Below are 17,562 nucleotides of genomic sequence, written 5' to 3'. Positions count from 1 at the left end.
ATAGGCGAGAAACCATACGAATGTGCAGCGTGTGGGGAAACCTTTGTCCAGAGGTCAGCCTTTTTTAGGCACATGATGCGTAACACTGAGGAAAATGGCTTCCAGTGTTCGCACTGTGGGAAAAGCTTCCAGTGGAGGTCACACCTTGTTAGGCACATGCCCATGCACATAGGTGAGAAACTTTATAAATGTTCATGGTGCGAGAAAACCTTCACACAACTGTCCACCCTCCCTATACATGAGAGAATCCACATGGGGGGAAAGCCATATTCATGCTCCACCTGTGGGAAAGAGTTCATTGCTAGAGCTCACCTTGTTGTACATGAGAGAAGCCATACAGGGAAGAAACCCTATAGTAGTAGTAACTGATTGGTTCAAAATTGGGAAAGGAGTACGACAAGGCTGTATTTTGTCTCCCTGCTTATTTAATTTATATGCAGAATACATCATGTGAAAGGCTGGGCTGGATGAATCCCAAGCTGGAATTAAGATTGCCGGAAGAAATATCAACAACCTCAGATATGCAGATGACACAACCTTGATGGCAGAAAGTGAGGAGGAATTAAAGAACCTTTTAATGAGGGTGAAAGAGGAGAGCGCAAAATATGGTCTGAAGCTCAACATCAAAAAAACGAAGATCATGGCCACTGGTCCCATCACCTCCTGGCAAATAGAAGGGAAGAAATGGAGGCAGTGAGAGATTTTACTTTCTTGGGCTCCATGATCACTGCAGATGGTGACAGCAGCCACGAAATTAAAAGACGCCTGCTTCTTGGGAGAAGGGCAATGACAGGCCTAGACAGCATCTTGAGAAGTAGAGATGTCACTTTGCCAACAAAGGTCCGTATAGTTAAAGCCATGGTCTTCCCAGTAGTGATGTATGGAAGTGAGAGCTGGACCATCAAGAAGGCTGATCGCCGAAGAATTGATGCTTTTGAATTATGGTGCTGGAGAAGACTCTTGAGAGTCCCATGGACGGCAAGAAGATCAAATGCATCCATTCTTAAGGAAATCAGACCTGAGTGCTCACTGGAAGGACAGATCGTGAAGCTGAGGCTCCAGTATTTTGGCCACCTCATGAGAAGAGAAGACTCCCTGGAGAAGACACTGATGCTGGGAAAGATGGAGGGCACAAGGAGAAGGGGGCGACAGAGGACAAGATGGTTGGATAGTGTTTTCGAGGTTACCAGCATGAGTTTGACCAAACTGCGGGAGGTAGTGGAGGACAGAGGTGCCTGGCGTGCTCTGGTCCATGGGGTCACGAAGAGTCGGACACGACTAAACGACTAAACAACAACAACAACAACAGTAGTAATAATAATAATAATAATTATTTATTATTTATACCCTGCCCACTCTGGGCGGCTTCCAACAAAAAGATTAAAAATACATTAAGACATCAGTTATTAAACACTTCCCTAAACAGGGCCGCCTTCAGAAGTCTTCTTAACGTGAGATAGTAGTTCAGTGGTTTTCCATCGCTGGGTCTCTGCCTTTTTAAGCAAGTTGCTGGGGCAACCCAGTCTGACAGGTGGTGATGATGATGATGATGATGATGATGATGAAGATGAAATTCCCCTGAGCAGCAGGGCTTGACTAAGGAGGCGCACAGGCCACAAATCTCCTCCACTGTGACTGCCCTATTCAAATTACAGCAATTATTTCCAAATTTGCATTTACCCATGCAAATCTGTATTTGCAAATCTGTGCCCTCTTTTGTCCTTCTCTTTCCTCCCAGTGGGGGGGGGGGGTTGCTGAATTTCCTCTTCGGGGAAGCACAAATGCGGCCACCTCCCCCCCCCCCTCCCCCGAACGCAACATCACAAAAAGCAAGTGTGGGCAAAGTGAGAGCACAAGAGGCTCTTCACCGGTTGCGAGCGCGCATGCTCGTGCCAGGAGCGTGGGGGCACATCCCTGTATCACAATAAGAGACTGGAAAATTTCTCTCCTCTCTGTTTCCCCCCCTGATTTGCAGTTTATTCACTCTATCTGGCCTGTCTTCTTCGCCGTCTCTGTGACCTCTCCAAAAGGGGGCCCGTTTGGTTTGAGCTGCCCGGAATAGCGCCGCAAACACCGCGATGTAAGGTACAGACTCCCCAAGCAAAAACCCATTTTGCAACCAGCTCCCAGGGAAACTCGGGGGCGCATCAACTGAACAAGCTCCGTTCTGGACGGCAGCAATAAAACCCTCCCCATAGTGAAATTTGGAAAGGACCAGGGCAAAATGTATCTTAGGAGCCAGATTAGGGGTGGGGGGAGCGGCTAGGCTTGAAGTTCATCCCATTTCAATATCAGCTTTTCTTTTTCTTGTCTGGCATTCCTCTCCCCCCCCCCCGCCCCTTGTTTCCCCAGCTAGATTTGGGGGACAGAGGAAACGAGGCCTCTCCAATTGCACCCAAGGGGTGCAATCTCTGACACCTCGATTTTTAAAACTATTCCTTCCTTATGCTCCCGCACAATGTAGTTCTCCTTTGGGTAGGTCCTTTGGTCCCTAAAGGGGCATTGGACTGCATTTCCCATCAGGCCTCCCTCCCTCTCTTTCTTTCTCTCTCTCTCCAACCTCCCCCCCCCCCCCGCCCCGTGCGGCAGGATTGTTGTAGGAATTTGCAAAGTTCGTTTGTAATTTACCCCTTCGTTCTGATTGGCGGAGCCAGCAGTCCCCGCCTCTCTAGGTGTGCAACGCGGCAAAAAATAAATAAATATGAAAGTTGTGGTGCCTGAAGGAAGCCCCAAAAGCCGAACGAGTGCCCAATTCTCTCTTGTTAGGACAATCAGACCTTTTAAGCTGAGCTCTTCCCCAATCTGTATGCTGGAATTGCTTTAAATGTGTTTTTATTGTTTTATCGTTTGTTTGCCACCCTGGGCTCATCAGGGAGGAAGGGTGGTATATGGAAGTTTAATAAATCGTAGAAGTGGTGGAGTCAGTTGTGTAGGATAGGGGGTTTCTGCAGTCTTTCGTTGCACTGTTAAAGGCCATGGCTCTGTGGTGAAGCACAGAACATCTCCCTGTGCTCCTTGTGGCATCTACGATTCTACATTGGAGGTCCCAGGTCGCAAGGTGGTTAGATTGGTCCCAACTAGGGCCAGGGCCTTTTCAGTACTGGCCCCAACTTGGTGGAACGCTCTGTCACAAGAGACTAGGGCCCTGCGGGACTTGACATCTTTCCGCAGGGCCTGCAAGACAGAGCTGTTCCGCCTGGCCTTTGGTTTGGACTCAGTCTGACCCTTATGTTTCCCTCCCCTTATGGTTTTGATCTATGGGCTACTTTTAAAATGAGGCTGCATTTTAAATTATATTTTAACCTGTATTTTAAATTGGGGTTTTGTGGGTTTTTTTGTAATTTTACTGGTGTTAGCCTCCCTGAGCCCGGCTCTGGCCGGGGAGGGCGGGATATAAATAAAAAATTATGATTATTATTATTCACCCAGGAAGGACAGGGGAAAGACTGAATCATAGGATTGTAGAGATGGAAGGGCCCCATCGCCCAGGCCTAGCTAGGTGGATAAAAAAAGGAACATGACTTTGTATAAGGCAGGCTCCCGATCTTCCAGCTGATTTGTAAAAAATGAGGCACAGAGATTAAGTTTCCTTTGAATCTCCTCCCCCAAACGATGCTTCATTTTGCTTTATGGTGAGAGCAGCCCAGACTCCAGGACTTCAATAAATCATGAAAAGTCTCAGTGGAAGGTTCTCGGATGTGTACAAACCATTGGGTCATTACCATATATTGGAGGAAAAACAGCTTTTTAAAAGTGGCAGGCTCCAGTCCTGTACACACATTAACACATATATACTGCTTGATATTTTAAGTATAGTAAGCCTGCAATTTACCGTATTTTTCGCTCTATATGACACACCAGACCACAAGACGCACCTAGTTTTTGGAGGAGGAAAACAAGAAAAAAAATATTCTGAATCTCAGAAGCCAGAACAGCAAGAGGGATCGCTGCGCAGTGAAAGCAGCAATCCCTCTTGCTGTTCTGGCTTCTGGGATAGCTGTGCAGCCTGCATTCGCTCCATAAGACGCACACACATTTCCCCATACATTTTAGGAGGGGAAAAGTGAGTCTTATAGAGCAAAAAATACGGTATGTTATGTTTCAGGGATCAGGCTTGGGGGTTTCAAGCACATAAAGCAAGGTCCAATCTTCTGGGTCAGGAAAAGCCTGGGCAAAAAGCTAAGTCCTTGCAATATATCCCAATTACAGATAGGTAGCCGTGTTGGTCTGCCATAGTCAAAACAAAAAAAATTCCTTCCAGTAGCACCTTAAAGACCAACTAAGTTAGTTCTTGGTATGAGCTTTCGTGAAAGCTCATACCAAGAACTAACTTAGTTGGTCTTTAAGGTGCTACTGGAATGAATTTTTTTTGTTTTTTCAATATATCCCAAGTAACTGTTAATTATTTAACTCTAAGTTTGCATGCATTTGATTGCACCACACCATAGCCTGCTTCACAAACTATGGCTTACTGTAAACTAGAAAGCGTGGTGTTCATCTTTTAGTGAAGTGAGGTAGGATTCAACAGAATCATAGAATTTTATACTTCGAAGGGACCTTGGAAGGGTCATCTTAGCCCAACCCCCCTGTACTTACTATAGTTGTTGGATGAGCACTTTAAGGATTTTTTTCCCCATTGCATTTTTCCTGTGTAAAAATATTTTTTTAATCAATGATCAAGTTGTTCTGTATTTTGTAGATCTGTGAGTCGCTTTGAGCCACCTTGTGGAAAGTGATCAATAAATATAATTAATAGTAATAATAATAATAAAAGGAGCTAAGGAAATGCTTCAGGGATCTTTTCACACTAGGGAATGTACAGGTCATGTTTGTGTTTTCCATATGTATCTGGCTGACCCCTGTGGAACAGAACGCAGGACTGGGACTCTCCTTGTACAATGCTGCAGCAGTCCCCTATTCTTTGGTCCTACAATCTGGTAATTCAGAGATATACTGTCACCAGCCCTGGAGGCTCCATTAGGCTTCTTCTAGTAGCACTGAGCCTCTTGGGCTTGCCGATCAGAAGGTCGGTGGTTCGAATCCCTGCGACGGGATGAGCTCCCATTGCTTGGTCCCAGCTCCTGCCCACCTAGCAGTTCAAAAGCACGTCAAAGTGCAAGTAGATAAATAGGTACCGCTCTGGCGGGAAGGTAAACGGCGTTTCCGTGCGCTGCTCTGGTTTCGCCAGAAGCGGCTTAGTCATGCTGGCCACATGACCCGGAAAAACTGTCTGCGGACAAACGCCGGCTCCCTTGGCCAGTAAAGTGAGATGAGCGCCGCAACCCGAGTCGTCTGCGGCTGGACTTAACTGTCAGGGGTCCTTTACCTTTACCAGCTGCTGACAGACTTGGCCTCCAGCCTTTCAAACATTTCCTGGTCTCGTTGTTAAGGCAATGTCTCCTTTCTCATTCTGAACTTGGGTGAGGGTCTGCTGCAGTTTTGCGCATCAGCTTCCGATTTCTCACCCGCAACACCATCGGCTCCTGTTAGGCTGCCGCCCTAGATGCAGACGAGGGTTGCGCTGGTCGGTTGAGAAGGCGGTGGGTTGTTGGGGGGAGAAGTCTTTGGGGCCGCCACAAATCACGCTCCTTGGCTGTTGGATGACCAGATGGTCCCCAGCTCCTGCCTTGGGACCGAGGAGAGGGGAGGAGTTTGCCCTCCGGAATCCTTTCTGCTCAATCCGGCGGGGTTGAGCTTCCTATAGGGACGGAGCCAGAGCAAAGAGACAACAGATCCCCGGGTAGGGAAAGAAACCCCTCGATTCCCGAACTTATTTTGCATCCAAACTGGCGCGCGCTCTCCAGGACGCAGTGAGTGGATCTGGGCTGGATCAGTACTTTAGATGCGGGTGAGAAAGAAAGAAAGGCGAAGGAAGAGGAGGAGTTTGTTTTGTTTTGCCGTGGGAACAGAGGTTGCCAGCATGGAGCAAGGCAGCGAGAAGGGGCTTGGGTAGGTGGGCAGGGAAATGGGAGAGCTGGGGCCTCGGCCTTCCTATTCCCAGCGACTCCATTGCGCCGGAGACGGTGCGCTTTTTCCGGCGCTGCGCAGGGTCTCCAAAGAGACCACGTGCAACCCAGCAAGCGGGGCGCGTTCAGGGTGATGCTCTCTGCCTTTCTTTGGCTGCGAACCCATTTAAAACACACACACCCCCAAGAATCCCGAGAGGTGTCCCTCACAGAGCTACAGTTCCCAGCATCTCGGCCAACTACAGTTTCCAGGGTTCTTTTGTTCGTTTGGTGGGTGGGTGGCATGGGCTTTAAACGGACGATGGGCGTGCACAGTCTTTGTGGGTCGAGGCGGAAGAGGGCTGCGGATGGATGGGCAGCTGGGCGGTCCTTGCTGGGAATGTTTGGACCTGATGATCTCGAAGTGGGATGTGAGCTGTTTGTTGTTTTCGTTTGCTAATGGAGAGACCGCCTTACGCCTTACATGGGGTCACTAAATTCTACGGGAGAGAAGTTCTGAAAATAGCAGAAGCAACTGGGAGCAGGGTTCCCACTGTGGCTGCTGCTTCTGTTTTGGGGGAACACCCCTGTCTGGAGATGACAGGTGCCAACTATTTGTAGTTTCTGGAAACAATCGGAGACATTTTTGTCTCGACAAGCTTTCGCAGCTAGATATAGATATATATGGTCTCTGCCTTGGGTGTTTATTTGTCTTTTTTTAAAACCTATTTTAGGTTGCTTTAATTATATGCTTGTAAATTGCCCTAAGGTTTATGCAAAAGCCAATTCATGCAGTAATAAAAAAAATGTATTTTATGAAGTGAGGTGAGATAGGCATCCCATAACATAAGCTCACGAACCAAATTCAGCTAAAAGAATACTATGTATAAAATGCTGAAGGGTATTATAGACTAAAGGCACAATCAAAATACAGATTTATATATTTTTGATGCTAAGTCAGGGGTGGGAAAGCTATAGCCGTTGGCATGTTTTTGGACTCTAATGCTCATCATCCCTCACCATTGACGGGACTTATTTCAATAAATGAACTCTTATAGCCCATGGCGACTGCAGCTTGTATTTAGCTCTGTGGCTGTTGTTTTCCTCAGTTGGGTTTTATCTGATCCTGGGGATTTGAGTTGCACCATGCAAATACAGTGGTACCTCGGGTTACATACGCTTCAGGTTACATATGATTCAGGTTACACACTCCGCTAACCCAGAAATAGTGCTTCAGGTTAAGAACTTTGCTTCAGGATGAGAACAGAAATCAGGCTCCGGCGGCACGGCAGCAGCAGGAGGCCCCCATTAGCTAAAGTGGTGCTTCAGGTTAAGAACAGTTTCAGGTTAAGTACGGACCTCCGGAACGAATTAAGTACTTAACCCGAGGTACCACTGTGCTGGCCATTGATGGAAATAAAGAGAGTGATTGATTGCATTATGCCTGCAATTTTAAGCATTATCTTATAAGCAAATAAGGTGGTGTCCAGCTAACATGCCCCACAGCAAAAGGATTTCTGCTTGTACAAGGGGACTTCCCCCCCTCTTCCCCCTCCCCAGATTTGCTCTGGAGGGTTGGGGGGTAAACCCCCGTAACAGGTTTAAGGAGGAGAGGAGGGGAGTCCTGTTGCACAGGCAGAAACCCTTGTGGCTGACAGGCTTACTTAGCGCTAAGTCTCATACAACCCATGGCAAACACATGCTCCAAATGTGGATCCCTATGTAGCCAAAACAGGGGCGTGGGTGGCGCTGTGGGTTAAACCACAGAGCCTAGGACTTGCTGATCAGAAGGTCGGCGGTTCGAATCCCCATGATGGGATAAGCTCCCGTTGCTTGGACCCTGCTCCTGCCAACCTAGCAGTTCGAAAGCACGTCAAAGTGCAAGTAGATAAATAGGTACCGCTCTGGCGGAAGGTAAACGGCGTTTCCGTGTGCTGCTCTGGTTTGCCAGAAGCGGCTTAGTCATGCTGGCCACATGACCCGGAAGCTGTACGCCGGCTCCCTCGGCCAATAAAGTGATATGAGCGCCACAACCCCAGAGTCGGCCACGACTGGACCTAATGGTCAGGGGTCCCTTTACCTTTATGTAGCCAAAACAGCAGCATCTACACTCAAGGGGGAGGTTTTCAGCCAACTTGGGTGAACACCAAGGTTTTCAGAAGCACAAAAGAGATTTTACGAGGCGGGAACTTGGAGAGAGGGACTTGCTGGGATCTAAGAACTGAGTCATTTTTTTCTGCCCAGTATTTCATGGAAAGAGTTCGCTACTTAAATAAAGGGAGGGAGAATCACTCCTCGAATTTGTAGTTCTCAAATTAATGCCCTTAAATGATGCCATAAAAGGAACACATGAGGCTGCCTCTAGAGAAGATATTTTGTCCAGCCATCTGCATATTGCTTTTGCTGCCAGTGATCATATAGGGTCTGTGGGTCACTATGTTTTTCCTTCGAAACATTGTTAGCAGCCCACAGACATATTATCAGTGTTTCTGTTTTAATGTTTTGTTAGATTTTTATTGTATTTTGACATTGGGTATTGATTTCTTTGCTTGTGCTCATTTGTGTACAGTGGTACCTTGGGTTACAGACGCTTCAGGTTACAGACTCCGCTAACCCAGAAGTAGTACCTCAGATTAAGAACTTTGCTTCAGGATGAGAACAGAAATCGCGTGGCGGCAGCGGGAGGCCCCATTAGCTAAAGTGGTACCTCAGGTTAAGAACAGTTTCAGGTTAAGAATGGACCTCCAGAACAAACTAGGTTCTTAACCCGAGGTATGACTGTAAACTGCTTGGGGCTTCTGTTGCTTTAAGTGTTATATAAGTTATTAAAATAAAATGAAATTAAGGCCCTCCCACAAACACCTCAATGAGGACTTAGCGTGTTCTGTGGAATGCTGACTGTTGTTGTTGGGAATGGAATGGAGTATCCTGGGAAAGAGATTGGCAGCTTGGCTAGAACCTTGAACAGGAGCGCTCCACATTACCAAATTGTTGCTTTTTACTTTGATAATCTCATTTATCTCCAGCCATAGCAGATTTCCCAAACAAAGATACACAGACCTCAGATGTGATCTCGAACCGTTTTCTTTAGGTTTCTATGAATGTGTTAGCCCAATGGCCTGGCTGCTTACTTTCTGCACTGCTTATCTACCGTAAGCAGTGTTTGAAATTAGCCAGGCATATTTTTCACCTGACTTTTCACCACTCGTAACCAGGTGAAGATGCCTGGGCATCAGGATGGCGCCTGACATCTCCCCCATATGGGGATAATTATTATTATTATTTATTATTTATACCCCGCCCATCTGGCTGAGTTTCCCCAGCCACTCTGGGCGGCTTCCAATCGAGTGTTAAAAACAACACAGCATTAAATATAAAAACTTCCCTAAATTGTGGGTAGATTGAGTTAGTGTCATGAAATAGGCTGAGTCAGGAACAGTTAGGGGCTAGGCAGACAAGTAAACACCAGAGAGGTGGTTTCGTGAGTGAGAGCAGGTAGTGAAAGTTATAGGTCTGGATAGGCACCCCATGAATGTAATTGACTGATGCTGTTTAAGAAACCCAACACTTGTTAAACTGCAATAAATAAACAGAAGTTTATGTTTCAATTTAACCCTGACTGGACTCCGTATTGTCCCAGGTAGGGCCTGGGTGGTGGCAGCGAGAAATAAAGTGGTGGCACAGGGATCAATAGACGGTGAAACAATTCAATCTACCTTGGATCCGGGCTGTTTTCACACACTACATACCCCCACCCTGTAGAATTCTATCAGTTATTCTGCAAAAGCAGAATGGATTTCTGGAACCAAATGGCTTTTTCTGTGCAGCCTGAGTAAGAGCAGTCACCATAAAGAAAAAGAGGTCGGAATATATGTGGACTGTCCCTGGATCAAATGGCTTTTCTTCTTTAAGTTCTCAAAACTTGTAGAGCCCTAGGTCAAGGTTGTCATCTGAACTAGCCAGATGTTTAACTGGGAATCAATCACAATCCGTCCATCGTTTGGAGTTTGGAAAATAAGACTTTAGCGCCGTCTTGCCCCACAATGGCAACTGGACATTCCATTTTGGCCTTGGTTTAAGGAGCCATTTGGCGCCCAGCTTACATATCAGAGTTTCTAACGCTGTGTAAGTGTGCTTGGTGTGAGCTAGACCGCATTTTAGCCCTGCAAGCAAAGCTGGTTGAAAACCAGGCGTTGCACAAAGCCTGACCGGACAGCAATGTTGTCTTTCAGATGCCAGTGAATTTCAAAGAGGTTGCGGTTCATTTCCCCGGCGATCGAGGGCCTCTGCTGGATCCAGATCAAAGAATCCTGCACAACAGCATCATGGCGGAGAATGATGAGAATCTGGCCTTTCTGGGTAAAGAGCCCTTCATCCTTTCTCAGTAGATATCTGGGTAGTCTTAGATGTATAATTGCTTCTGTTTGCAACGTTCAGTGGTGTGTGTGTGATGACGCTTAGGGCAGACAAAATGGCACTGCAAACAAGAAGGAGCTATCGGCAGGCTCAGGGGACCCCCAAGACTTGCAGAGAAAAAGGCATTGGGGGTAGGTAAACTGAGGAGGGGACCCCAAAGCAACCCAATGAGGATTGAGCATGCTCAGTAGCCACTGAATGCTTATTGTTTGAGGTGGGGGTGGGGACATCTCAGGGGTGGGCGGGGCCAGAGGCAAAGGTGGACACAGCAATAGATGTCAATTTTGCCTTTGTGCCATAGGCACAAAGTCCCACATCCCACCCTTGTCTTCTAGCCAGGCAGGCAAGAGGTGTTATCAGAGTTTAAGGACACAAAACGCTTGATGAGTGTGTGAAGGGAGAGGAAGTTGCTGGGGAGGGTCCTGAGGGCCAGATAGAAAGGCTTGGAGGGCCACATTTGATCTCTGGAGGTCCAGGGTTCCCCATCCCCAAGATACATCTGCTTTCTGGAATCATAGGAACACAGTGTCAAATGTCACTTTTCTAGATTTATTTTATATTTTCATAACGATGTTCCAGCCTTGTTCTCTCATAAGAGAATATCAAACTAGTGAGGTACTTGGTCAGTGCTCAGCTATAATGTGGTCCAAGTAACCTGTATTATCACAGAAGTATCTGTGGGGCATTTCATGCCTCTTACTTAAAACCCAGCGCATGAAATGTGCCTTGCGGTAGCATCCAGCACGCTTTGGAAAGCAAGCCAGGACAGTTTATGAACAGAAGGTGCTAAACAGCCCCACTAGGAGTTGCCTGGGTGACTCAGAAAGTGATCTGTGCCATTCTATGTGTATTCACTTGGATGTAACTCCCACTGAGTTCACTGAGGCTTATTCCCAGCGAAGTATGGGATGTGTGTGATTGCAGCCTTATTGTGACATGAGCTTTCGAAAGCCACAGCTGTATCCTCCCGACTCATTTCTGCTGTCGCCTTCGTTTAATTTGATTTTATTGGCTTCCTACTACAAAAGCAATTACAAAACATTTGCGAAACATTTCGCTAACTTTAAGCAAAGTACAATTTTTAGAAAAAGAAGAACCGGATCTCGGGAGGGTATAATACAAATGGTGTGTTTTTGTCAGCCCATAATAATAGGATGAGGGACGCGAGTGGCACTGTGGGTTAAGCCACAGAGCCTAGGACTTGCCGATCAGAAGGTTGGCGGTTTGAATCCCTGCAACGTGGTGAGCTCCCGTTGCTCAGTCTCTGCTCCTTCCAACCTAGCAGTTCGAAAGCACGTCAAAGTGCAAGTAGATAAATAGGTACCACTCCAGCGGGAAGGTAAACGGCGTTTCCGTGCGCTGCTCTGATTCGCCAGAAGCGGCTTAGTCATGCTGGCCACATGAGCTGGAAGCTGTATGCCGGCTCCCTCGGCCAATAAAGCGAGATGAGCGCCGCAACCCCAGAGTCGGCCACGACTGGACCTAATGGTCAGGGGTCCCTTTACCCTTTTTAATAATAGGATAGACAGGTTGGACCAGGCAAATAGTTTTGATTTAAGTTTTCGCCAATAACTGAAATACGTTTGTTTACTTTTGGAGACATACGACTAGTTATAAACCATTCAGTTATTTCCCCCCAAATCTCCTGACTCATTTCTGAATAAGCATCAGGTCATGATTATCTGTTTCTTCTAACAGGTGATGGGCAGGCAGCTGTCAACAAAGAGGATATGCAGGTGCAAAGTTCTGAGCAAGACAAACCAACAAGGTCATCACCGGGATTAGCAGGAGAAGCAGTTTCCCAGTGCCTTGAGAGAAGAGAGACTGTGCTAAATCATCACAGGGCTGAGAGGCAGCTGGACCACCACCTATCAAGGAGAAAGGCTAGTGCCATTCCTGGTGGGGCTGGCCCCCAGGATCTCCGCAAAGGCCCAGCACGAAAGCGAAAACGCAGATCTCAGGGCCCAAGGACGTGCAATGAGTGTGGGAAGACCTTCGCCCAGGCCTCGAACCTTCTGGCACATAAAAGAATCCACACAGGTGAGAAGCCATATAAATGTGTGCACTGTGGGAAAAGCTTCACCGAGCGGTCCAATCGTAACAGGCACCAGAGGACCCATTCCGGAGAGAAACCGTATCAGTGTGTCGACTGCGGGAAAAGTTTTAGCTTCCGATCGGACCTTATTAGACATGGGATTACCCATACAGGAGAGAGGCCATATAAATGTTCGGACTGTGGGAAAAGCTTCAGTCACGCCTCCACTCTGATTAGACATGAGAATATCCATACAGGAGAAAAGCCCTATTCCTGTTCAGACTGTGGGAAAAGCTTCACACAGAGCTCATCCCTTCTAGCACATAAGAGACTCCACACGGGAGAGACGCCTTTCCTGTGCCCCGTTTGCGGGGAGAGCTTTAACTGGAAGTCGCACCTTGTCACACATAAGAGAACCCACACAGGGGAGAGACCATACAAGTGTGCAAAGTGTGGGAAGAGCTTCATCGAGAAGTCGAAACTGAATAGACACCAGAGAACCCATCTGGAAAAAGAACTTTACGAATGCGCAGAGTGTGGGAGGATTTTTAGCATCCGTTCCAACCTCCTTCGCCACGAGACTGCTCACAGAGGAGAGAAATCGTTTACGTGCTTCAGCTGTGGGAAGAGCTTCAACCAGTCGTCAAAGCTGATGAGGCATGAGAGGATCCACACGGGAGAGAAACCCTACTCCTGCGCCGACTGCGGGAAAAGTTTCAGCCAGACCTCTGAGCTCCTCCGACACGAGAGAATCCACACGGGAGAGAAGCCATATAAATGCGCCATCTGTGGGAAGTGCTTCAACCGGAGGTCACACCTGAACACCCACGGGGCGACCCACGTCGGAGGCCAACCTTACAAATGGCCAGACAGCGGAGCGAGCTACGAAAACGGTTCCCTTCTTGTGGCAAACGTGAATCTACCCGAGCAGTTATATGCGGGGAACCAACCCTATAAATGCTTAGAGGGCCAGAAGGACTATGGTTGTGGCTCCCTCCTCATCGCAGGCATGAATTCGCACGGAGAAGCGCATATAGAAGGCCAGCTGTACGAATGGCCAAACACGGAGACCAGCTACAGTCACTGCTCCCTTCTCATTACTAGTGTCAATCCACAAGAAGGAATCCATGCGCAGGAACAAACATACAGGTGCGCTGACAATGACATGAACTGCAGCCGCGATGGCCCGTTTTATCTAACCAGCGCAAATGCCCACGAGGGGATCATTGCGGGAGGTCAAGCATATAAATGCCGGAGTGGCAACGATGAGAGCCACAAGGGTCCCTCGCTCCTTACGACGGACGCGGGCAACCGGAGGGAAGAGAAGGTGTTTAAGTGTTCCGAATGCGGGAAGAGCTTTAACTGGAAGTCGCACTTTGTTAGGCACAAGAGAATCCACACGGGAGAAAAGCCGTACTGCTGTCCGGACTGTGGGAAAAGCTTCAATCGGAGGTCGCACCTTGTCAGGCATGGGAGGACTCACGCAGGACTGAGGCCGTTCGCTCAGGCTGAGGAGGAAACTTTGGTTCAGAATCTGGTCATCTCGAACCCAAGTGAATCTGTGCCTGAGGGAAACGGTATAAACACACAGCCTTCTCACGCTGCATTACAGACCGGCGAAGTCATGCGGGAGACAAACCTTATGAATATTCTGTGACATACCTTATTGCACACGAAAGAACCCAGACGGGGAGGGAACAACTTCCCGTTGTGCATCATTTCTTGCTAGACACAGGATACACGCACAGGGGAAACTATGGCTTAGTTTACACCAAGGGTGGAAGAGATGGTTAAGGTGTTCCTAGACTGCTAGTACTTAAGTTGCCCAGGAGAGGACCATATGATTGTTTGAGCATCTGGCTGTGTGATTGACTCCAGCACATGCACGCCCTATGTAAATGCGGCACTCTACTGCACAAGCATGTGTGATCTTTGCGTACAGTGGTACCTCGGGTTACATACGCTTCAGGTTAAAGACTCCCCTAAGCCAGAAATAGTGCTTCAGGTTAAGAACTTTGCTTCAGGATGAGAACAGAAATCGTGCTCCGGCGGCGCAGCAGCAGCAGGAGGCCACCTTAGCTAAAGTGGTAAAAAGGGAAAGGTACCCCTGCCCGTACGGGCCAGTCTTGACAGACTCTAGGGTTGTGCGCCCATCTCACTCAAGAGGCCGGGGGCCAGCGCTGTCCGGAGACACTTCCGGGTCACGTGGCCAGCGTGACATCGCTGCTCTGGCGAGCCAGAGCCGCACACAGAAACGCCATTTACCTTCCCGCTAGTAAGCGGTCCCTATTTATCTACTTGCACCCGGGAGTGCTTTCAAACTGCTAGGTTGGCAGGCGCTGGGACTGAACAACGGGAGCGCACCCCACCGCGGGGATTCGAACCGCCGACCTTTCGATCGGCAAGCCCTAGGCGCTGAGGCTTTTACCCACAGCGCCACCCGCGTCCCAGCTAAAGTGGTACCTCAGGTTAAAAACAGTTTCAGGTTAAGAACGGACCTCCGGAACGAATTAAGTACTTAACCCAAGGTACCACTGTATAGGGTTATTGCCAATGCAACTCCTGCTCAGAGTAGACCCAGTGAAATTAAGACACCTAAGTTAGGACTGTCCATCAGTTTCAATAGGTCTGTGTCAAGTAGGACTGGCACTGATTACAACTCGTAATAATGTACCTCCTGTGTTAAAAGCCTTTCTGGGTACCAAATGGATAATGTGTGAACTGACCTGTGCGGTTTAGGGATAGTGAATCTGCAGCCTTCTGAATGTTCAGTTATATCCACAAACATTCTTATAAATCATTTTACTTTTATTTACATAAATCCCTTTGCATTACGCACATTCACACATTACATTGAACCACTAACAGGACAGTTGCTAAACTTTTTTCCTCCCCCACCCCGGACAGCTAAGAATATTGTGAAATGGGGAATAATGGGCATGGAAGATGGTATTTTTATGCCCATTTTCCTCTATTATTCTTGCAATATTCCTGCTCGCTCTGACAAGGACATCAAGATGCTGCTTGTAATTCGCTTCTTTTGTAGTGTTAATGATTTTCTGCATTCCTTTCGAAACCTGCCTCTAGAATTGTATTGAAATATATTGTCTTCCAAGAAAGCAATTCTTTCACCACACAAGTCTGGACTCTGTGAGCTGATCTGTAATACAGGGCATTAAGGAGGGGTTTGGGTTTCCCCCCCCCTCATAATTTTTATTAAACTTGTTTTAGATGAATATTTTAGATTTGTCCTGTGTATTTCTACAAAAGCATGACTTTTATTTATCACCATAAATTTATCAAAGCACTTCACATTCAAGTAGGTCAGTACATAGTTAGCATACCTATAAACATGTACGCAGTGATACCTCTCTCCTTTCAACTACTTTTTTTAAATAAAAAAGAACACTACAATCTTTCTATACATTCCCTGCGCCCTCTGCTTTTGTCTTCACAACCTCCTTGAGAGGTAGGCCATCTTTAGAGGACATCCCTGACTTGAGGTTGAATCCTGACAAGACAGAAGTACTGTTTTGGGGGGATGGGGTGGGCAGGTGTGGAGCACTCCCTGGTCCTGAATGGGGTAACTGTGTCCCTGAAGGACCAGGTGCGCAGCCTGGGGGTCATTCTGGACTCACAGCTGTCCGTGGAGGTGCAGGTCAATTCTGTGTCCAGGGCAGATGTCTACTAGCTCATCTGGCACGCAGGCTGAGACCCTACCTGCCCAGACTGTCTCGCCAGAGTGGTGCATGCTCTGGTTATCTCCCGCTTGGACTACTGCAATGTGCTCTACGTGGGGCTACCTTTGAAAGTGACCCGGAAACTGCAACTAGAAGGGTGACTGGAAGTGGCCACCAAGACCACATAACACCGGTCCTGAAAGACCTACATTGGCTCCCAGTACGTTTCCAAGCACAGTTTAAAGTGTTGGTGCTGACCTTTAGAGCCCTAAACGGCCTCGGCCCAGTATCCCTGAAGGAGCGTCTCCACCCCCATCATTCAGCCCAGACACTGAGGTCCAGCACCGAGGGCCTTCTGGTGGTTCCCTCACTGCAAGAAGTGAAGTTACAGGGAACCAGGCAGAGGGCCTTCTCGGTAGTGGCACCCACCCTGTGGACTGCCCTCCCATAAGATGTCAAAGAAATAAGTAACTACAGTATTGGACTTTGAGAAGACACCTGAAGGCAGTCCTGTTAAGGGAAGTTTTTAATGTTTGATGTTCTATCGTGTTTTTAATATTCTGTTGGAAGCCGCCCAGAGTGGCTGGGGAAACCCAGCCAGATAGGCGTGTAATAAATGCAAATCTGCCCTTATTCCCTTATGGGGAACTCAAGAGCCCTTATAGAGTCTTTTGTAGGTTCTCCATCGGTCGGAGAAAATAACAGAGGCCAACCAGAGAATACTGAGAAGCAAAGCAGCTCGTAAGCCTGATCTTTATTGAACAGGGTGCCCCCCTCTCACATAGGAAAGGAGGAGGACCCGGAACCCAGATGTGTCCGCCCTTATGTAGACATTTTAAATTGCCTGCCCTGGAGTCCAAGACCACCCCCCAGAAGCATCATACATACATCACAGAAAGGGCGGACTAAAACAAAAATCTGAGTGCGTTTATTTTTCTCCTGTCTGGCAGATCACCTGTTAATGCTCACTTGATTGGATACCCTGGGGAGCCTGGCCAGTCTTTTGTAATGATAAATACTTAGTTCCTGAGCCAGGTCACAGGCTCACTCTATTCATACACAGATATACCCTTAAGACAGGATTTTTGAATGAAAAGGCAACGGGGAGGCTTTTCCATTTCCTTCAACCTTGCAGAGAAAACATTCGGTAAGTTTGAGAGTCAAAATGGTTCCAGGGCTGTTTTCCTGTGTGGCAGAGCAACGATTTGAACCAGGGCTCACCCCAATACCCCTTCTGCTCTATTTGAAGTTGGAACTGGGGTAATGTAGAACAGATGCTACTCCTGTTTCTCCTCCGTATTCAAAAGCGAGTTCACAAGGGCATGTTTAGTGCTAGGTGACCCACTAATGAGCCCCTATATCCCCTCTAACCAAGCAGGTACTCGCCTGCATTTGACACCGGGGACAACTTTTCACCAGCGAGTAAAGCGCGGCCACAACAATCGATCACGCACACGTGTGTGCACAAACACACGTGCACACGTGC

The 17,562-nt window shown here is 47.7% G+C and overlaps 1 protein-coding gene across 5 annotated transcripts; it reads left to right on the top strand.

Annotated features, from left to right (window-relative positions):
• Positions 1-1,912: 1,912 nt before the first annotated feature.
• On the top strand, positions 1,913-15,632 carry LOC114592182 (uncharacterized). 5 transcript variants are annotated; one of them, XM_028720152.2, is made up of 3 exons: positions 1,913-2,085; positions 10,178-10,304; positions 12,060-15,632. In XM_028720152.2, the coding sequence occupies exons 2-3, from the start codon at positions 10,178-10,180 to the stop codon at positions 14,051-14,053; spliced, it is 2,121 nt and encodes a 706-aa protein (XP_028575985.2). In that variant the 5' UTR covers positions 1,913-2,085; the 3' UTR covers positions 14,054-15,632. The 5 variants fall into 5 exon arrangements, with proteins under 5 accessions (XP_028575985.2, XP_028575986.2, XP_028575984.2 ...); XM_028720153.2 differs by lacking the exon at positions 1,913-2,085 and adding an exon at positions 5,545-5,740; XM_028720151.2 differs by lacking the exon at positions 1,913-2,085 and adding an exon at positions 5,545-5,810.
• Positions 15,633-17,562: the final 1,930 nt, after the last annotated feature.

The sequence above is a fragment of the Podarcis muralis genome, chromosome 2, assembly GCF_964188315.1.
Source record: "Podarcis muralis chromosome 2, rPodMur119.hap1.1, whole genome shotgun sequence".
In the NCBI taxonomy this organism is placed as follows: domain Eukaryota; kingdom Metazoa; phylum Chordata; class Lepidosauria; order Squamata; family Lacertidae; genus Podarcis; species Podarcis muralis.
Note: the sequence above shows the minus strand (reverse complement) of the source record. Positions and strands in the feature narration are given on the sequence as shown.

What these genes read in the sequence shown, in the direction of transcription:
- LOC114592182 (XM_028720150.2), top strand. An exon ending in TGAGAATCTGGCCTTTCTGG is followed by an intron (nt 10,305 to 12,059) that starts GTAAAGAGCCCT and finishes TTCTTCTAACAG; the next exon opens with GTGATGGGCAGGCAGCTGTC.